This window comes from Capsicum annuum, chromosome 6 (genome assembly GCF_002878395.1).
Source record: "Capsicum annuum cultivar UCD-10X-F1 chromosome 6, UCD10Xv1.1, whole genome shotgun sequence".
Taxonomy (NCBI): domain Eukaryota; kingdom Viridiplantae; phylum Streptophyta; class Magnoliopsida; order Solanales; family Solanaceae; genus Capsicum; species Capsicum annuum.
This window is the reverse complement of record NC_061116.1, coordinates 173,456,817-173,477,825: the sequence shown is the minus strand read 5'-3', so window position 1 is coordinate 173,477,825 and position 21,009 is coordinate 173,456,817. Positions and strand designations below refer to the sequence as shown.

Below are 21,009 nucleotides of genomic sequence, written 5' to 3'. Positions count from 1 at the left end.
AGTCTTGACACAAAGCTATTAAATTCTTTTAATAAATAACTTTTAAAATTGATATATCTTAACAAGATTTTCTACTCTTACCAAAAACTTCGAATTCATACCTTAAGTACGAAAAAATCACGATAAAGGGTCCTTCTCTTTTTTAATGAACCTCGTGTAATATAAATATGAACTAATCGAAAACTTAATAATATCAATATCAAATATTGAGTGGAAACAATAAAGTGATGCCCGTAAAATTTGATGTATTAGATTATCTGTACCAAAATCAGAGGCGAACCCAGGATTTGAAGTCTGTGGGTGCACCACTGTTGTCAAAGGCGCACATAAGCCCTGAAGCAAGATTCAAAATGTGTTGAGCTCTCGCCTTACTTAATGTGCAGTTTGAGTTCTATTTTTTAAGACATGCTTTTCCTTGTCAATGAGGCATTTTGAAGAGACAAACACTAAGCAATGATATTTCACTTTATAAAAAAAATATCAATTTCTTTGTTCATATATTTGTCATTCATGCTTATATTATTAGTCTTGGACTAAACATTTATTTATATTTTTCTTCCTTTATGTCTTTTTTCGTTAAATCTCATGCTTTATTTGTACTTTGTGCTTAAACACAATAGACCCTGAATCTTTTTTTGCGCTTTTTACTTTTGATAATACTGTGGTGCACTAATATTATCTTAACATAGACCTATGCAAAACTTTCAGTAGCGTTTAAGGGATATTATCATATTCGATTGGTCGCCAATACATGAACAGTACTGAAAAAATAAATACATAAAATAAATATGAGTTCTAAGCAAATAACTTTACTTTCTTAAAATATGAAGTTCAACTAATATGTTGACTTTTAACATTTTTCAATAGCTTAATGGTTAAGGTGGGTTTATCATACAAAATGATTGCGGGTTCAAATCTCCCCACTGCAGCAATTTTTATGTTATAAATTTAGTAAACTCTGAAGCACTGAAAATGTTATAAATTTAGTAAACTCTAAACTCTGAAGCACTGAAAATGTTATAAATTTAGTAAACTCTGAAGTACTGAAAATAAAAGAAAAAATATTGTGCTGCTACAGGATTGATATCCCTAGTCGTATGGGGGAAGCGCTGGCTCCAACCAGCGCACCAAGGTGCACTTCTTCTTCTTCTTTTATTTTTTTTTGAGTGCACTATTATATATATTTTAATTTTTCAAGATATATACACATATATATACATATAATTTTTTTTAACATTAACGGGTGCACGTACGCCCACCTATACATGTGGGTCCGCCTCTGACCAAAACATCAAGCACAAAGAGAAGAAATAATTACATAGAATGAAGAGTTATCCATAGACCATACAGGATAAAACCTGTTCCAACATGGATTTATAGGATCATCCAACCATGCATGGACAAAACATAAAAGGATAGGTTGAGGTATGGCCCCGACATGACAAAACAATTCAGGATATTGATACTAACATTATTACAATTCAAGGAAATACAGGGAGTGAATTTAGTGTCCTCAATTAATTTTATGAGTACGTGTTATTTCTTACTAGCATAAATATTGATCAACTCTATCCAACAAATTTTGACATATAATTAAAAAGGAAAATCATCTTTTCATATTTTTGTTTCTATTAAAATTTAAACTTAAAATCTCATAATTTCAAATCGTATCATATTAGATCACATCCAAATGTGCAAAAAGAAACTCATAACGGCATCCGATTGAAAATGAGGCTCCCGGAACATCAAATCTTTTGTTTTATTTTAGCAACAATCTACGCAAAAATTGAAGCATGCCAATTGATGTGTGTATCATCATAAAATATGCACTTTATTTATTATTTCTTAAATGACGTATAAAATTTATTGTGGACATGTGCAAATGAACGGAGGGAGCGTCATTCCAACCGCTTAATATTTGCGACTCCGGTTCATCTTACACTTTTCTGAGCTACAAGCTTCTTTTTAATGTTATTTGAAAGCCTTTTGATTTCATATGCACAAGGTAAGGGTAAACATCATAAATCCCACAAATAATAGGAGTTAATGACTCCCTTTCTCATAATTTTTCGTTACTACATAATATTATATTAGAAAATGATACGAATACATTGTATAGTCGTGAATACATTGTAGATTAATACATTGTATGACATCTGGATACACAATTAAAGTATTCAAATACATGGTTCAATTTGAAATACTTGCATTTTTTCGGGTTTAGTCACATGCATTCACATATATTTGAGGGGGGGGGGGGGGGGGGTTGCATCATGTATCCGCATGTATCTGAGTGTTGCAGTATGTATCCGCATGGTTATAACATGTATGAACATATCTGAGGCTATTGTGAAACATTATGTAATTAATTTAAGTTAGTGGGAGAACAAGTAAATATGATAAAGAATATTTGAGAATTTATGCAATTTATCCAAAAGGCTCCAGCCTGGTCACTGCGATTCCCTGGTAGGGGTGGACGTTCGATATTCAGTTCGGTATTTTCAAAGTTCGAATTTGGTAATTTGGTAATCAGTATTTGAACATAGATACCACATATCATACTTATAAACATCGGTTCGGTAGTTCAGTAATCAATAAATTAAACTTCGGTTCGATACGGTATTTGGTAATACCATATTAAAGTTGGAAATGTGTAAATGTACGTTTAAACTTCAAAGAGTATATTTAATAGAAACCATATTTAATATTCTTTTTGTTGCTTTTTACGAATATATAACCAAGGTCAAGAGATTCTTTGGGATGACTAATACTATTATCTATTGGGATGACTCTCTCTATATATTCGATATTCGGTATTTATCGAATATCAAACGGTTTTAATATCTTGCACCAAACCCAATCCCGAATACCGAATATTGAAATTTTGCTCCCAAATACCATACTAAATACCGAATTACTGAATACCAATTACCAAATTTTTCAATTAGGTTTGGTAATTCGGGTTTTAGTATTTTATGCCTAGCCCTAGTGAGGAGGCATTCTTTCTTACAATGCAACTTTCCAGTCTTCTAATTCTGGTTTTAAAAAAAAAAACTTAAAGGGGACTTTTTTCCATTAAATGATGATCTAATGTTTGGTCCGAAGTGGAAAATGGTTTCAATTGAGCTTTTGTACGTCATGTTTGGACTTGTTAATACTGGATTTCAACAGTTTAGTACGTAGTTCGAAATGCTCCCCCACAGAAGATATAACATTACATTTGTTTCTTTCTCAACTAGTCATTATTGTATTGATGATTGAGAAAACTTCATAGTTGGTTAGTGTAATATATATTCTTCTTGTTCTAGCAAGATTAGCGTCGTTCCTAATGAAGAGTAATCATTAAGGATCAAGACATGTCCAGTATTATTATTACCACAATGAACAATAATCATCAGGTCTATGCACATTTTACCATAAACAGTAAAATCCATTTCTTCAGAGACAGAATGCGTGATTTAAGAACGTTTTGGACTTCTTAAATTCTACTTTTTAAAACCAAAAAAAGAAAAAAAGAAAACGCAAAGGGAACATAACTCTTTAGTAAAAGAGTCTCTACAGTTGCATGGAAGGAGTAGATAGTGAGGGTTTTATTCAGTTGTTTTACTAGGAACGAGGAAGATCCAAGCAGGCGCGTAAAAAGATGCCAGATTTGACGACAATATATAGGACAGTGAACAAGACAAGAATAAATGACCATAAAAGCCACAGAAGCAGCAGCAAAGGTTTAAAGTAGAAAATCACAGCCATTCCAGTCCATATTTAAGTGAATTTCAACGCGTTTAATTCAAGTAGCACATACATAACCAAACAATATCATCACTGATTGCAAGATTTTCATAAATCAAGAATGTGAACTGAAAACGCACTGCATATTTCCTATCATATCGGTCAAAAATACCTCAACTCCCAAGCTGAGATGTCAAATGTGCCAACACCAGCTAGAATCATGATATTTAGAAAAAGTTTGTCAGAAGAGGCTTATCTGGCCTACCCTCTAAACCTTCATATTCTGTTGGAATATTTTGGCTCGTAGCATACATAAGCTCTCTCTGCAATCAAATAGGGAAGGCTGTTGAATTTATTTCTGTCCACTAGGCTTTCAAGTTTTGATTATTGGCTTGATCTTGTCTAAATTTAAAGTATCGGCAGAAGTAGAGATGATAAGTTGTACTTAGTCCTGCAGCAACCAAGAGGAGGAATGGTTAACCTTATAGTATATGTTGGTGTCTTGAGAGATTAAAATGCAAAAGTGGATGATATTATTGACTAATATCAAATAAATGACCAAGTAATAAGCTATTCAAGATGAACCTTACTGGCAGGCAGCCACAAACTTCTCTGGTTAACCTCGGATGAAACTATTTTAAATGGAGAAACCCTACAAAAGCAAATTCCAAACACATTAGCATCTTTCAATAACTTGCTAACTAAAATAATATTCAAAAGCGAGCTGGATAAGTATACGGTCTGGGGATGTCTGCTTAAGTAAAGCCTGTATCTTACCACCACAAAATAAGCTTTTAGAGCACAAGCACATGGAAGACAGACAGCAGGAGAAGGATGCATAAAAAGCCCAAATAGTCACAAGAGCCAACAATTTTAGTTCATTTAAAAGGGAATCATTTGAGATATCTATTTTATTGTAAGTCAAAGAGTGGGTTGGATGTACAGCTCAAACAGAAAGTATACATGGGAAAATACTGCAAACGTACCTGAGGAGGGTCAAATTTAGCCCCAAGGTTGCTCAGGCTAGCATGTGCTTCTGCATAATCTTTGAAAAATGAGTCTTGATCTACAGCATACTTCTCTGCATATTCCTGCAAGCACTTATATTGTCAATAGAAACAAATTTAGGTTGTAAAGACAGATTCATGAAGTTGTGGTATGCTACTCCACCTTAAATGAAGGATCTTCAAAAAGAACAGCATCCGTTGGCAAAACTAGCAGATCGTTGTCTCGTCTCTCCTTAATATCCTATACCAATAATTTTAGGTGAAGAACGAGGACAAAATTAAGTCATGTTGTTTCTTCAGACTTTCTATACAAATTATCATCATCAGAAAGCACCTTAAAGTAGGAATTGTCAAATTTCAGCCACTGCACGGTCCATGATTGCCCTCCTGGAGCTCCTGGTCCATCTTTCTGCAATGCGAAATAGAACAGTTCAGGCAACAAACTCGTTAATGTCGCAGAAATCAGCTTTCATTATTGGTAATTGCACATAGGAAAAAACATGAATATCTGATTTCCTTCAGGATCTCTGAAGAAGCAAAAGCACCATGGCGTAGAGAAATACATCAAGTCAAAAAGAGACACATGAGAAAAATATAGAAGTTAAACACAATGCAGCAACATCACTGTCATTGGTGTTAGAATACTACTATGCAAGAATTTAAGTCTGATTTTCAAAATCAAGTTAACTTGTGCCTAAATTGTACAAATAAACCAACAAGAACCAAAGACTGAATTGTTGCCAGCAAAAAAGAAATTCCAATGAATGAGAATGACAAAAAGGAGGTGCTTAAAGATGAAATCAACATTGAACAATGAGATTCTCGAGCTCATGCGCAATATTTCTAAGCTCTGCAATTTAGTAATCACAAAACGCATTCTTGAAGATCACACCAGTTGAATTAGAGGGAGGAAGGCAAAACCCAGCAGCAATAATTAGTGAAAGATAGGACATCACAGGTACATCATTTTCACGAGGAAATCAATAGCTAATTTGCTCCGACTTTCCAAAAATGCTGCCGCAACCGTGTCGGATCCTCCAAAAATGCATTACTTTTGAAGGATTCAACACCCACCCAATGACATTTTTGAAGAGTCCGAGCTACATAGATCAATATAGAGCATACACGTTCCAGCATTTGATTTCTTGTTTACAGAATCTCAAAGAAAGCAAACTAAAATATTAAGACAACATCCGTTCTGCAAAATCTAGGTATGATTAATTTTTGAAATTTTTGACATTGTTGCATACCTCAATGCTCTTTGCTCAAATAGCACGGAACATATACATCAACGAATTGTATGGCTGCTTTCTTATCTTCTTATTTGATGATAGTTTATTTCAAATTCAGTTATTTCTCGTGAAAAATACTCCTATAATTAATTCTATGTACATTTTTTTTTGCTATTCTACTATAGGAAATATAATTTTCTGCATAAGAGCATCATCCAATAGTATGTTTAGCATAGCTCATAGATCAAAGCCTAGGGTCACTACTGATGTTACTAATTTTGACAGAGTCGTGTGAACTAATTTTTTACCGAACCTGAATTTTACCCTTTTTTAGTGTTCAAATACTTTCTAGGGTACTTTTAACTTTAATTTCATTTTTTAGTTGGCTTTATTTGAGAAAATTGTAAACCAAAAAAATAGTTGCCTTTTGTTTTAAACCGGTAACTTTCAAAGATACTTGCATTTTTTAGATGTAACTTTTGTTTTCATTTGTAAGAGGGAAAAAAAAAATCCTACTATTATAATATATTTTTCAGTCTGGAAATACTTAGCTAACATTTTAATTATTCCAACCAGATATCCAACAAGAGGGAGTTGCACAGATGGTAAGCACCCCTCACTTCCAGCCTTGAAGTTGTGAGTCGAGTCATCAAGGAAGCAAAGAGGTGGGAGCTCCAAGGGAGGGGTTTAAAAAAGGTCTCAGAAAGAAAAAAAGATGTCTAATGTAATCCTACAAGTGGGCTCCGAGAGGCTAGGATCCAACAAGTGGGCTTTGGGAGGCTAGGATGTACGCAGACATTACCCCTAACTTTGAGGGACAGAGATTGTTTCGTTGAAAATAGCATTTTTAGTTATTAAGAAAAGGAAAATAAGAAAATCAAAAGACCAGTTTGGATAAGAATATTCCAATCCTTCTTCCCAAGCCATTTATTCTTACCCAATTACATACGGTTTTTTGGGAATTATCAACAAAACGAGGACACACAAAGACCTAAACCTAGACAATAAATAAACTAAGGCCTTATATTTTTGCACTCAAGACCTTAGTCTTAATCATACAGATCCCAGTTATGAAGAGCCCCTAGCTGATTGTAAATAATTGATAAGCACTTAAACTGATCTTATTTTTGTTTTTTTTTGGTAGATAACTGATCTTATTAAATAGCTATAAATTTGGATAGAAATGTTGAAATTGTTAATAAGAAGTTTATATGTCTGGATAAAAATGTTAAAACTGTTAATAAGTTAATGTGTTTGCTTAGAAGTGCTTATATGTCGTTCTTTTGTCAGAATGACTAATAGCCTATTTGGTCAAGCTTATTTTTCTATAAAAGTGCTTATTATTTAAAAAGAGGTGTTTGACCAAGCTTTTGAGAGAAAATAAGTGCTTCTGGGGAGTAGCAAAAGTTGGTTTTCAGAAGCTAAAAAGTAGATTCTCCCTAAAAGCATTTTTTTAAAAAACACTACAGAGAAAAATAGACTTAAAAGCACTTTTGTAAAGCTTTGCCAAACACTAATTGTAGCTTAAAACTACTTTTAAAATTTATTGGTCAAACACAAACTACTTCCCGCAAAATGAACTTTTTTGAAAAAGCACTTTTAAAAAAAAAACACTTTTCAGAATAAGTTGATTTTAAAAGCTTGGCCAAACAGGCTATAAACTATCCTTACATGTTTTATAAAAAATTATAAATTCAAATATTTTTCATGCAAATAAAAGGAGGAATGACGGATCTGGAGTGAAGAGGAATTTTTATTTTGGAAAAAATATTAAGGATATAATAATAAAATATTTGATCAAACCAAAAGTGTTTATAAGCTGAAAAGCCATAAGTTGGAGATTACCAACTTATGACTTTTGGTTGATTTTAGCTTATAAGCACTTCAAACGCGTAAATAAGTTAAAAAGTGCTTATACGCCAATTGGACCAACTTATAAGCTAAGAGGGTGGTCGGCTTAACTTATAAGCTGGTCAATTTATAACACTTTCTAGCTTATTTTTGTGTTTGGTAAACACCAAAAAACTTACAAACCCAAATCAGCCAAAAGTCATAAGTTGGTCATCCCAATTTATGACTTTTTATAGGGGTGGACATTCAGTTTGTTCGGCTTGATTATTGAATATCGGTTCGATTTTTCGATTTTCCGATTGACGAAAATGAAAATCTTAACCAAACCAAAATTATTTCAGTTTGGTTCAATTTTTACAAATTTGGTTCGGTTATTTCGAATTTTTATTTCGATTTAAAGATTAAAGTAGTGAGCATTTAAAATTGGTGATTTTTCTAGAAAAATAATCTTTTCTCCAAACCTAATTTTCATTCCCAAATATAATTAATTCAACATGCATGAAATAACCATAAATATCGACCTCACTGAGTCATCGTCGTAGGCGTGACGGCAGTGGCCGCACTCGGCAATGACTGCCGACGGCAGGGACGAATTGAGCAAACGACTGTCGTTGACGATGTTGAAATTTCAAATGAATTGACGAACTGAGGATGGTTGAGCACTGCTGCAACCTTCACATTAATGTTAGGGTCTAAAGCAAAGCAGTATATTAGGATTTAGGGTTACTAAATGATTATAATTTATATATTTATATGTTATATCAGATTATATTATATTTTTAGTATATTTACATATATATTAAATTATATATTTTATAATATAATATTTATATAATTTCGATTTTTCGGTTTATCTGAATTCTTTTTTTGTAAATCTAAAAACCAAACCGTTTAACCAAATTTCTAAAATTTGAAACCGAAACCAATCCAAAAAACCAAAAACAAAACCAAAATTAAATTTCGGTTCGATTTTTCGGTTTAAACCAAAATATGCACAGTCCTAACTTTTTAGCTAACAAACGCTTTGGATTTGACCAAATATTTTACTATTTTATCCTTATTACGCTTTCTTAATTCTATATCTTTCAGTTCTTCTTTACTTTGAATACGTCATTCCTCTTTTTTCTTCATAAGGAGACTTTTAAATTTATAATTTTTTGCAAAATTTTAAAGGGTTTTCTAGTCATTCTAACAAAAGAATGCTTAACAACACTTTTTTACCCAACACATCAAATTATGAAAAGTTTCAACACTCTATCAGAAAAAGTAATTGCTTATTTATAAAATCAATTTAAGTACAAAAAATGTTTTTCAACAGTTGAAGCTTATCAACTAATCCAAACGAGTTCTAAGTATGTTAGTTTTTTAGGTCTGAATCTTAATCTTCCAGATCTTTAAACATGAAGTGCGTTTTTTTGTGTATTCTACAACCACTTAATGTGCCATCAATAGATTTGAAAGATTAAGATCTATAACGTAGTCTTAATATTATTAAAATGTCTATTCAAAAGTTTCTATAACGATGACAATTCACCAATTCACCGCTACAATGATTGCCCATCATTACCAACTACTGTCGCTGCCGGTCATCATTATCAACTACCACCACCCATAACCATGAATCACTACAATTACTTATCACCACAACTAACCATCATTTACCCTACCCTCATCACCACCAACCACCATCATCATTCATCACCATCATTAGCTATCAATATCATCCACCATAACCATCATCTACTGCCACCAATGAAAACCAACAACCACTACTCTCCACCTCAATCACTACTAGCTCTATACACAACACTATCATTAGCCAACATCATCCCCAATTGGCACACACAACTACCACTACTAGTGTCATCACCGCAACCAACCGTCATATGACCTTTTAAAAATATTTTATTGATATAGCATAGATTAATTTTTCTTTTGAGCCGAAGGTCAATTGAAGATAGGTTCTTTACTCCACAGAGGTGGGGCAAGGTCTACATATATCCTACCCTTCCAGATCCCACCTGAGAGATTACATTGAGTATCTTATTGTAGTAGTAGTAGTATTAGATTAAGTTAGTATACTTTATTTTGGTTAATTTTTAAATAAAAGACAAATTTTATAGATTCAGATGTTGAAAAAACAAATAGTCCTAAATATTTAGCATTCATAACTTAATACAACATCTTAATTTTCAGATGTGTATTGAGACAACTAAAGTTTAATGCACTTTTAGACTTTATACAATATGGTATAGTTTTGAGCCGTGTGGCCGTGGTCATGGTCGCTGTGTGTTCCTTGGGCTCCCTTTTGTTATTTCCTCTCTTAGTTTATATTGTCTAGGTTTAGTCCTAAATTGTGTACCCTCTCTTTTAGTGGACAATCCCTAAAAGATTTCATGTATTGGATAAGAATAAATAGTTGGGGATAAAAACTGAAATATTCTTATCCAATTCATGGAATATACTTTGAATTGGATAGGAAATAATAATTCAAGTGACAAGCTCTTATTGGTCCTAATCTATTGATTTTCTTATTTTTCTTTTGTCAATAACTATAAATTTAAAAGTTAGCTAACTATTTCTAGACAAGAAAAACATCAAAAAAAAAAAAGTTAAAGATTTAGGGTGCGTTAGGAAAACATTTCTTAAAAAATGGGTTTCGATTTTTTCATGTTCGGTTGTCAATGTTTTCGAACAACACGTTCACCAGAAAAATAAGTTCCTTAAAATGAGGAAAATGGCATCCTTAGTTGCAGGCAGGGAAAACAATTTCCACAAAAGTCATTCCATATTGATTGTGTTCTCCCCATTCTCCAACAAACTTATCTTCAACCCTAGCCCTATAGATCCCATCCCCACCAACCCATACCCCTACTTCACCCCTACATCTCATAATGTTTGTTTAGATCATACACAAATACTTTTAAGTTAATATTTTTTGTTTTCAATTGAACACAAGAAAATAAATTAAAAAACCCCTTATTTTCTTGAAAAATATTTTCCTCCATACGGAATACACCCTTAAGGCAAAACATATATTTTCTCAAAAATAATGCCTCAAGCTTCAATTAGTTGATGACTAATACAAACATCAGGTTAAAGGACTGATACCGTATATTTTGTTTCTGGCTTTCCCCAACCACTACGTTCAGGTCTTGATCTCCCCAAAGTGTGAGCCCCAGAAAGTGCAACAATTTCCTGAAAACCAAAATCTGACTAACATACTGCAGGAGGAACGTTAAATCACCAAGGAAATGAATCTATGAACATATATTACCTTATCATTTAATCCCATCCTGTAGAAGACATCACGCAAATGAGCAGCAGGAGAAGGGGGACCAGCATCTATGATCAAAACTGAGTAAGTTGCAAATACAAAATAAAAGGGAGACTTGCTCCTTGTTATAAGATATTGTTAATATTAAAAGCACAAGGCTGACGCTCTGAAATATTAAGGGTGAAGGCAAGAGCAAAGTCATAGTAACGGGCCATCTAATCATATAAGAAACTGCAACTGCACTTGGATCAAAGCATTAAGAATGACGTGAAAAAGCAGAAGAAATAAAACATGCTGGAAAAGAAAGTTGTAACTTCTACACAAATGACACCAAAATATCTTAACCCATATATCATCCAACAACCACAGGCTTGTACATCTACACATGAGGTTGGCATTTGAATTCTTACTAACCAATTGACTCTATGTGGAACCATTTCATCCAACATTCACTAATTTGGTTTTATCTAACACTAGAGGTTTTGAATTTCTTGACAAATTTAAAATGATCCTACCAACTCTAGGCCCGATGTAAGCATAGCATCATGACTAAACCTTAATCCCAACTAGTCACTGTTGCCCAAAGTGATCTTTTGCTTCCACTTATCCTAGATTTTGCTAAATATGCATGAAGTCCGAGAATTGACAGTCTTCTGTAACGACTCTCTTTCATCTTATGTTAGGTCTATTCTGTCCAATTTTTATATCTTCGATTATCATGGTTCACACCTATAAACCAGTGCATTTGAATGTCCACATAGCACATGATCAAACTATATTAAATAATCTTCTCTCGTCGGTGTGCTACTTGAATGTGATCCTTTGTGATTTCATCTAACTTGGTCCAGAACACATCTATCTGAGAATTGCTATTTTGCAACACTCACTTTGTGATATATTGGACTTAAGAGGCCAAACTTTCGCTCTATTTGGTCTTCTAACTATACTACCCCCAGTCCCATTTTTTGTGGCACATTTCTTTTTTATTCTGTCCTAAAAAGAATGATACACCTTAATATTTAGAAAAAGATGAACTTTAAATTTCTCTACCTTAATGACATGATTATATAGTCATAAATGTCTTTGGCATCTCTTAGACAACACATTCCAGAAGTATTTCTTTCATTTCTAAACGTTGTGCTCAATCAATTACAGCCACATATATTAAGAATAGAGGGAGCATAAAAAATTTCTTTCACTTTTATAGGTATCATCCAATCTTAAAACACTCTTCCATTTCAACCACCTACTTTTATTTATATGCACTATATCTTTATTTATCATACCATTCTAAACATTCATCGAAGACAGCTGAATTGTCAGCATTTAGACACCAAAGTGTCTTCTAATCTCACCTCAAGTTTGCTCACTCTTATGCTGGCTAAACGTGCAGTGCATACACCCTGACTTAAACGTGCAGTGCATACACCCTGACTTCTACTTATCCTCAAGGTGTTATTTTCTTAAGTGTTTCTCCATAGTGCAACCTTTTGGTTGGCAGTTGACACTCTCAATAGTTTAGTCAATAAACACAATGTCATCCACAAATAGCATATACTAAGGAATCTCATCTTGTATGCCAACCATAATGAGGGTAAACAAGTACGATATCAAAGTGCAAATCCGTGATTATGAGAAAATCCTCTGTACCCCCCAAACAAAAAAAAAAGCCTCTTCACACTTGTAACTGCTCCTTCGTAGTTATTCTTTATTGTATTTATATGTTTGATATGAAGTTTTTTCTTCTCCAATAACACAAGTTTGTGTCAAGTAAATATTACAGATACAAAGACTAATATGTTAAAGCTATTGTATAAAGTAAATTTACGTCAAGGAATCCATTTAGCACGGTAGCAAACTAAATTCTATAAATCCTCAGGTGTTACCATAGTATGCAAAACCCAATCTGAAAAGAATTGAACAATTCCTGTCACGCAATGTGGAACTTTTGCAACTATGTTTTTATGATGACTGAACATATAGTAATTTCAAGTTATTTCTCTATCAAGGTGACACGTTTTGTGATTTTGTAAAGTGAATATGTTTGAAGCTTCAAAAGTTGTTGTGTTTAGTGAAGTGCCTATGTTTGTAGCATTCAGAAATTAAGTATGAGAAGAAGTAAGGATCATAAATCTACCGTGTCTTCTTAGAGATTACAGCTATGCTATTTGAATATTATGCTTCTTGTTTTTGTTTCTTTCGGGATAAGGTACACATTATGCTTGTAGTTAATTTGACAGTTGTAGCTTGTTAGATTCCCCTTTCATAAGTTGTCCTAATGTCACTATAGACCCTGGTGATAAACCCACCATCACGCACTGCACCCTTGGAATTCTTATTTATAAAAAATGAAAAAATGACAGTATAGTTCCAAAGTTCAATGGCACCTTTTTTTAATTAAGATCAAAGTTCAAATTGGTGTAAAATAACAAATCTCACCAGGAAGTCTTCCTTCTTCTGGGCATTGCTCAGGTCCGGACACATCCATCCTCCCATATTTCATGGGAATTTTAGGGCCCCCAGCCTCCTATTGTTTTGTAATAAGCCAATTAATGAGCAAGCTAATTTTGTTGTCAATACTACATAAGAAAAAGAAACTAAATACCTCAACGGCGGTTGCACTGGCCAGCTGGAACAAATCAGCATAAGTCACACCAGAATACTTGTCCTTGATAGGCTGGAGAAGTTTCAATGCATTTACAAGTCCTGGGTTGCTAGCTTGTTAGACTCGCAAAGAAAAGAAAGTCAGCAGAATTTGTAGCAGTGAGTGAGGACTTACCAGCATTGGCTCCATGTTTCAGTTCAACTTCGAATCTTAAGCTTCCATTAGCTCCACCCCTTTGTGGCCATTCCTCAATATTCTTGTTGTAAGTACCAGCATCATGCCAGCCCAAACGAACCTGGAACCATTTAGAAGTGTTAAACTGCGTTCTTGATTTCTCCACAGTGGCGTTGGTAAGTATAGTTAAACTTGAAATGAGCTCCTCTATTTTAGCCAAACGCAATACAATGAATAGCTAATGTCATAATAGAGGGCATCATTCTTTGGAGTGTCATACAAAGAGATCGGCAGATATTGAGGGTCCCTCAGCAGCTCAAAATAAAAGTGACAGATAAAGCGAGAATTCAAGAAAACTGACCATGTATTAGAACATGATATAGAAGTTACAGAGAGGCCACCAAATATATTACTAAATGAGTACAACACAAAACAAAATTCTATAGTTTACGGACCAAACCACTCATGTTATCATTGTGCTGGCATAAAAGAGGAAATTCAATATACAATTATCACTTTGCAAACCAAACTGAAAGGAGATCTGTAAAGCATTTCTTCATACTGCGCCCCCCCCCCCCCGGCCCACCTTTTTTTTTCTTTTTAATAAGCGCGGTGTCCTGCCTTTCCCTTAAGCAATCTCAAAGGACTTAGAAGTAGTATATAATGATGGCAAAGTTTCATTTGGTCGAAGCACTCACCCAAGCTTCGTAGTAACTACAAGGATATTTAATTTCACATACAAAGCAGACAGTTAGAACTATTTTTACATTAGTATTAACGTGCTGCAATGTAGCTGATGTAACTTTGTTCACTTCTTACTCGTTCCACTCCCTCCTCTTTAGTAATGAAGGATATAAAACATCACTAAATAATATAAGTACCATAGATTTGAGCAGAAGACATCTCACTTTAGCTCAATCAAAGCCAAAAATTAGCTGACACCTAATCGAGTATTCTGAGTCTGTGTTTCATGTTTTGTGTCAATAACAGCTCTTGAAAGTTTTATTGTTCCCTAGGTATTGCCATTAAAACAATCCACGCAATGTCGATGAAAATAAGCAAGTTCATTAGTTTACAGGTAATGTATTCAAGTTCATTCACTTACAAATTTATTCATACTGAAAGTTCTCTGGTCAACTACCAAAAATAGATCAACCTGGAAGGAGATATTACCAAAATAGGATGACAAAACTTAGTCTTCAGTAGCTCTTTGATGTCCTCTCTCGCACTTTTCAACTGATCAGGATCAGAGGCAGCACATTTCGGTGATGCTACAGTACTGAAACTTCCACTCGATACTCGAACCAATGATTGTTTCTACAAAAATAGGAAAAAGTCAATAAAAGGTATTCCAAATAAATAAACACGACAATTGAAAATGCATAATGAAAAGGGAAGGAAGTATTGAATAACCTGGTATCGAAATACGTGGGATAAAAGAGGAGATGATTTGGGGCATTTAAGAGGAGATACATAAGAGGAGGAGAAATAGAGTCTGGTAGTAGTGGTGGAGCCGGTAGTTCTGGCGGCAAGGAAGAGACGAGAGGCGGCGCCGGTGAGAGAAGCCATTGAAGAAGAATGTTGGGGTTGGTGAAGTGAGAAAATGGAAGAGCCAATGGTTGCGTTTCCGACTATTCCTATTTTATATTTGTGTAGTGGGGAGTGAGTGTGGCAATAGTGTGGCTTGCTTCTATTGGACCACCTATCTATCCAACCTTCAGGAAGTTCGCAAATGCTACTACAATGTTGAAATGACACTCCCGTTGCAAATTTTTAAAAAGATAAAATACTTATGTGATTTATTTCATGCATCAGCTTTTTAGTATTATCAATAAAATTTACTCCCTCCGTCTCATTTTATCTATTCCAAATTTTTTAAATCTGATGTCCCATTTTACTTATTTTTTTTACTTATTAAGACAAGACAATTTTTTTTTTCATATTTTATTCTTTACATTAATTACTTTTTTCTTTAAATTAAAATATAAACATTATTCAATAGAGGTACTATAATAAACTAGATATGTTATTTATTATTTTTCTTAATAGTCGTGTCATTCCAATTTGAGATAGGTAAAATGGGATGGAGGGAGTAATAAGTTCATTTTGTCAAACCTTTTAGATGAACACGATGTTCTCTTATTATATAAGAGAGAGTTGAGGGATTAAGCAAGCTCCTTCCCGTCAACACGCCTGCTTCATCGGGGAGGGGCATTATCGTCTTTTCCTGTTTGGTAAGATGTGTCAATTTCTACCGACCACATGTTGATTGTAGCTGTATATGATCTTTCTCTTGCTTCGGTCAATTTCATCCATGGCTATAAATGGATACTTTTTCGTTATCATCAAGTTCACGTTGATTAAAAACTAAATTGATGGTTTAGCTCATCAACTTCTTCGATATCGTCACGCAATTTTGCATTTCACCATGGATAGTTTCAATTTGTACTTTACTATTTCCATTTGGTTGATGGATTTTGCTTTTATTTTGTATCTTCAGTTGTGTTTTGTTGATTGCACTTAGGTCATACATTTAGTCAAGTATAGCTTTAATGGTAATGTATTTGCGTGATTTTCATTTGCCCTCCAATTTAATTCGTACATAATTAAATTTTGGGTGCTAAGGGATGAATGGTATGAATGAGTTGAGGTCGCAGGTGAAGTGTTTGATGGAAGTACTAAGCAAGCTTGAGTTGGTTAATTCGAAAATCAAATGAATTTCATGGTCAAAAACCATTCTTATGATCTACTTCTTCCTACAATCCGATGATTAAAATGAGAAATTACGATTACAGAAACTTAATGTTTCATTTTAATAAATACGCCGAGAAGCTATTACTTGTTTCAACTGCAGCTTACAATTCAACATTAAGTGACATTATATCTGTCAAGTGTTGCATCTTAAATGCAATTAGATGATTATTTAGAATCCTTTCTTAGTTTTTCCTTTCCATAGATATGAAAAGTATAACACGTCGATCAAAGAGTAGGGTTATTCTTAGATATAACCAAGTGTGGCTTTGGTGTACTATATAAATTCTAATCAAGACATCACAAAGGAAGCTCCACGCACAAGATTTGAAATTTCAAGAAATTATCATTCGCCAATACAAATTTTTTCAAGGTATGTGCATTCAGTTGTTTATTTTTGTTGAAGACTGTGCGATGATATAATCGTTGTTGTTTGTATTGTAGGTGACAACTTTGTCAGTTTGTAAAAAAAAAACATAGAAAATCACAACACCCCGCTTTAGTCTTACAAAATCCACAAGTGATTATGTACTCTTCTCTTAAGATAGAGTAATTCTTTTATTTGTGCTTATAATACTACTATTGTTTTACATGAGCTTTTTGTATTTATAATGCGTGTTATGTAAATCTATGGATACTAAATAAATTACTTTTTGAATTCTGTACTTGCAAAAGATATAGCAACAGAGCTAGGAAAGGGAATAAAACAAAGCATCTGATGCTATTAGAACATCAATTAAAAGGAAAAAGATCAAAACATCAACATATTCTTACGAGCAAAATAAGCTTGCTGCAGTGAACCACTGCTACATGACAACTAATGAACATGGTGTTCACTCTTCCATGAGTACTCCTACCAAAGAAAGTCATAAAATATGCTTATAGCTAATGTATTTGGACTGATGCAACGTCGATAAATGCATGTACTAATTTTGGTGATGTTATACTGCACATGATGTACCGAGTTAGCATTTGCTCTGCTCACAGGAGTAAATCATCATGCTCAGACAATTTTGTTTGGTTGTACATTTCTTTTTTATGAGTCTGAGACTACATTTGTCTGGATATTCAAGACATTCCTTGCCGCTATGAATGATCATGCCCCTGTCTCAATAATTACTTAGCAGGATACTGTTATACAATGTGCAGCTGGTCAAGTTTTTCCTGAAACATGATACTAGGCTAGAATGGCTCAAGTGTGTCACATCTACCTAAATTTTCAGATTGAACTCTAGAATTGTATCAATTTGACTGAGATGTCACCAGTGGGTACTAATTTATTTTTGTGGTACTTTCTTTTCAGCCACCTCTCCTAACAAGGAATATGAATGATCATTTTTCGATGGCTATGTGAATCAACAAATTACATTGCCATTGTTCTTCAGGCAATATTAAAGAGCTTTGGAGAATTCATTTGAGAAGAAAATAGAAGCCGATTTGATACAATATGCATCACTCTACCTCTAAGGACACCATCTCCAATGGACATAGAGGAAGCAACTGTACATACAAAAATAATATTGTTAAAATATTCAAGAAGAGTTAGTGGAGACATTTGTTTATATTGTAAATAGGACTGTCTCTTCACCATGATGATGGTCATGCAGATAACACGGTACTGAAATTCATTTTTATCTTATTTAATTTTACTAGCAGATTTCTTAAGTCAAGGTGTGCACTAATAATTTTTTTATATTTCTTAGGTGATTCTTCATTCTTTTAAGTTAATGACTTGGATAATAGAGAATAAAACTTCAAAACCTGCGAATAAAGTTGTGGTCATCAGCCTGAACATGGATTTGGTTGTTCAATTATTCCTTACTGTTCCCTTGGTTGTAGCTGGAAGATTACAATAGAACTCCTTCACGAGAATCAGAAGTTAAGTTTTAGATATCCAAAGTCACAGTACTAAAGCACCTGTTGAAGTCTATAGCCTGCATCAATGAGCAACTTTCGGCCCCGGCTAATTGGGTTGTTGTGATCAATCTGAAGGTATATGTAAGAAATTTGTAGTAATACCATTTCCATTAAAATTTCATGTTTTCATTTATAGCATGTGTGGATTAGGTCTGTGGTGCTAAGGATAAGAGACTCAGGGTCAAGGAACCTGTGCGAATGCCCACAAAGGTCCTTAACATTACCACTAGAAAGTCTTCCTGTCAAGAAGGTACTCTTTTTTTTAAAAAATCTACTCTGAACTTGTGTTTGTGATTGTAATAGGCTTGTGTGAATGCCTAGATAGGATCCTCAAAATATGTTAGTCATCAAGTTCATTACAACCTCTTTGAACTTCCCATTAAGTTCTGGCTGCCGAAGGGAAAAGTAATATCTTTCTTTCTGTCCATTTAATTGCAAAGGTTAGCACATTAATGAGTTTACAGTTTCTCTTTTTCTATATTCTCGCTATGTCTTGTTCTCATATCATAGTTGTCTTATTGCTTTCTCTGCTAAGATATTATTTTGACAACTCAGTAAATAATGTTAATATATGTTTCCCTAAGAGAAAGTTGTCTGCATATGCGGAAAATAGATATTTTATTTTCAAAGTTTTATTGATCTGCAATTGTAAGAAAAATCTGGCTCTTTTTTCTTTTCAGTTTTCAAGTTGCTATTTATTCTCTTATCACCTATCGAGAACTCATGTATGCTATAGTTCTGAATCTTAATTCCAATGACAATTTTATGCAGACAATAATGTTTTTAAATTATAACTTAAGAAGCAGAGGAAAACTATTTCGATTTGCTGCTTTGCCCACCCTTAACCTTCTGGAACTCCTACGAGGTAACCACCAGGGGCCACCCAATAGCAACAAATACACCAATGTTGACTAGATTTACAGTGAAGACCGACAACCACTTTGAACGTCAGATTTCACATCACATTGAACCAAAATTCAAAAAGCTATAGTAAAAACATTTGTAGTAAAGAAAAACTACACATAGAAGGAATCAAGCATATGGCAATGCCAGGTTTTCTCTTATGATCACGTTTCTGCTAAATCCCCTATGTGTACATTGAATATTGCAAAAAAGAATTGTAGCGAGTTATGTAAGATTTTTGTCCACTTTAATTCATGCTATGCATTTGACTTTAACCAGAGCAAACCAGAGCGTCAAAAATTGATAACAACGAAAATTGACAAATCATTGCACGGGCTCTACACCACTAGTACATTAGATAAGAGGGGGATTTTGACATATGTGCTTATGGTCCAAAGTAATTTATCTCGGGATAATTCATAATTTTACATCATATGCTGATGAGTTTTCACGGCTTAATTCCACGTACGGCATCAAATACGTGTTGTTGTCTCTGTCTTTCTCAGCTTTGTTAAAAATAATGATATTTAAGGATAACAATTGACAAAGCAAAAACACAGTTATCTTTGCTCTCTCTGCTCTCTGCCAGGTATCTTCCTCTCCGATTTCTTTATTGTACAACATTTTTATTGTAACGAAGTTGCCTTATTTTCAGAAATGGGACTTTTTATGTGAGCTTAATTAGGGGCTATATCGCTTGGTGATTATCTGGATATTCTTGATTTAGTGTTTGTTGTTGAGATGGGTTGTAGTAAGTTTAAATCGATCGATACAAAATTTGTGATTCATTGTAGAGAGAGGAAAAAACTGACAAAGGCTACTGCTAATTAATTTTTGATGTTGAATTTTGATGGCGGTAGAAACTGCAGTATTTCAATATGGTTGATCTTTTTCTTTGTTCAGTTTTGTTGTTGGGTTTCGTTTTGTCGGCGTCTCTGACCTTTTTTGGATAATTATGATGGTGGGTTTGTAAATTAGGGTTAGTGTTATTTTTAAGTAATTGAGGTTTTCTCTCGTTACTGAAATTACCGTTTGTGCTACAAAAGAATTGAGTTGTTTGGAAATTTTGGGCTACGCTCCGGGTCCATTCGGGGGTAGCGCTCCCTACTGCTATGTTTGTTGCTTTCTTGAGTATTTACATGTAGTAGTAGTTGTTGTTGTTGCATGTATTGGAGTGTATAAAGTAAACCGGTCATTACCTGGTGGTAACATTAGAAATATTATCGTATGAATTGATCTATTTGGAAATTTTGGGTTGTGCTTTGGGTCCATTGAGGCTAGCGTTTCCTACTACTATGTTTGTTGATTTCCATTGAATGTTTTGAAGAAATAGTATAATTTTTGTGTGTTAGATTTATGTTGTGTATCGGAATTGACCTTTCTTCCGCATATACGAGATAAAAATAATAAAAAATTACCTCAATTAGGTTTGAACCCGACCACACCTACCAATGGAGAGCCTTAAGATAAACCTAAATGTCAGTGCACCTAATCAATTTCTTGTTTAGTGGGTGCTTTTATATAATTTATACCCATTTTCATATATTTTTTATATAATTATAC

The 21,009-nt window shown here is 33.8% G+C and overlaps 1 protein-coding gene across 2 annotated transcripts; it reads right to left on the bottom strand.

Moving 5' to 3' along the window:
- Positions 1-3,726: 3,726 nt before the first annotated feature.
- LOC107873001 (probable L-ascorbate peroxidase 6, chloroplastic/mitochondrial) lies at positions 3,727-15,667 on the bottom strand. Of its 2 annotated transcripts, none has more exons than XR_001675059.2 (12): positions 15,289-15,666; positions 15,049-15,192; positions 13,876-13,996; positions 13,702-13,802; positions 13,536-13,623; positions 11,097-11,164; positions 10,931-11,017; positions 5,071-5,145; positions 4,900-4,977; positions 4,716-4,820; positions 4,315-4,381; positions 3,727-4,180 (listed from the first exon to the last, which is right to left on the bottom strand). XR_001675059.2 is itself a non-coding variant. In XM_016719691.2 (12 exons), exons 1-11 carry the CDS (start codon positions 15,442-15,444, stop codon positions 4,367-4,369), a joined length of 1,038 nt encoding a protein of 345 aa, XP_016575177.2. In that variant the 5' UTR covers positions 15,445-15,667; the 3' UTR covers positions 3,727-4,180; positions 4,320-4,366. The 2 variants fall into 2 exon arrangements, 1 of the variants encoding a protein (XP_016575177.2); XM_016719691.2 differs by having other exon boundaries at positions 4,320-4,381; positions 15,289-15,667.
- Positions 15,668-21,009: the final 5,342 nt, after the last annotated feature.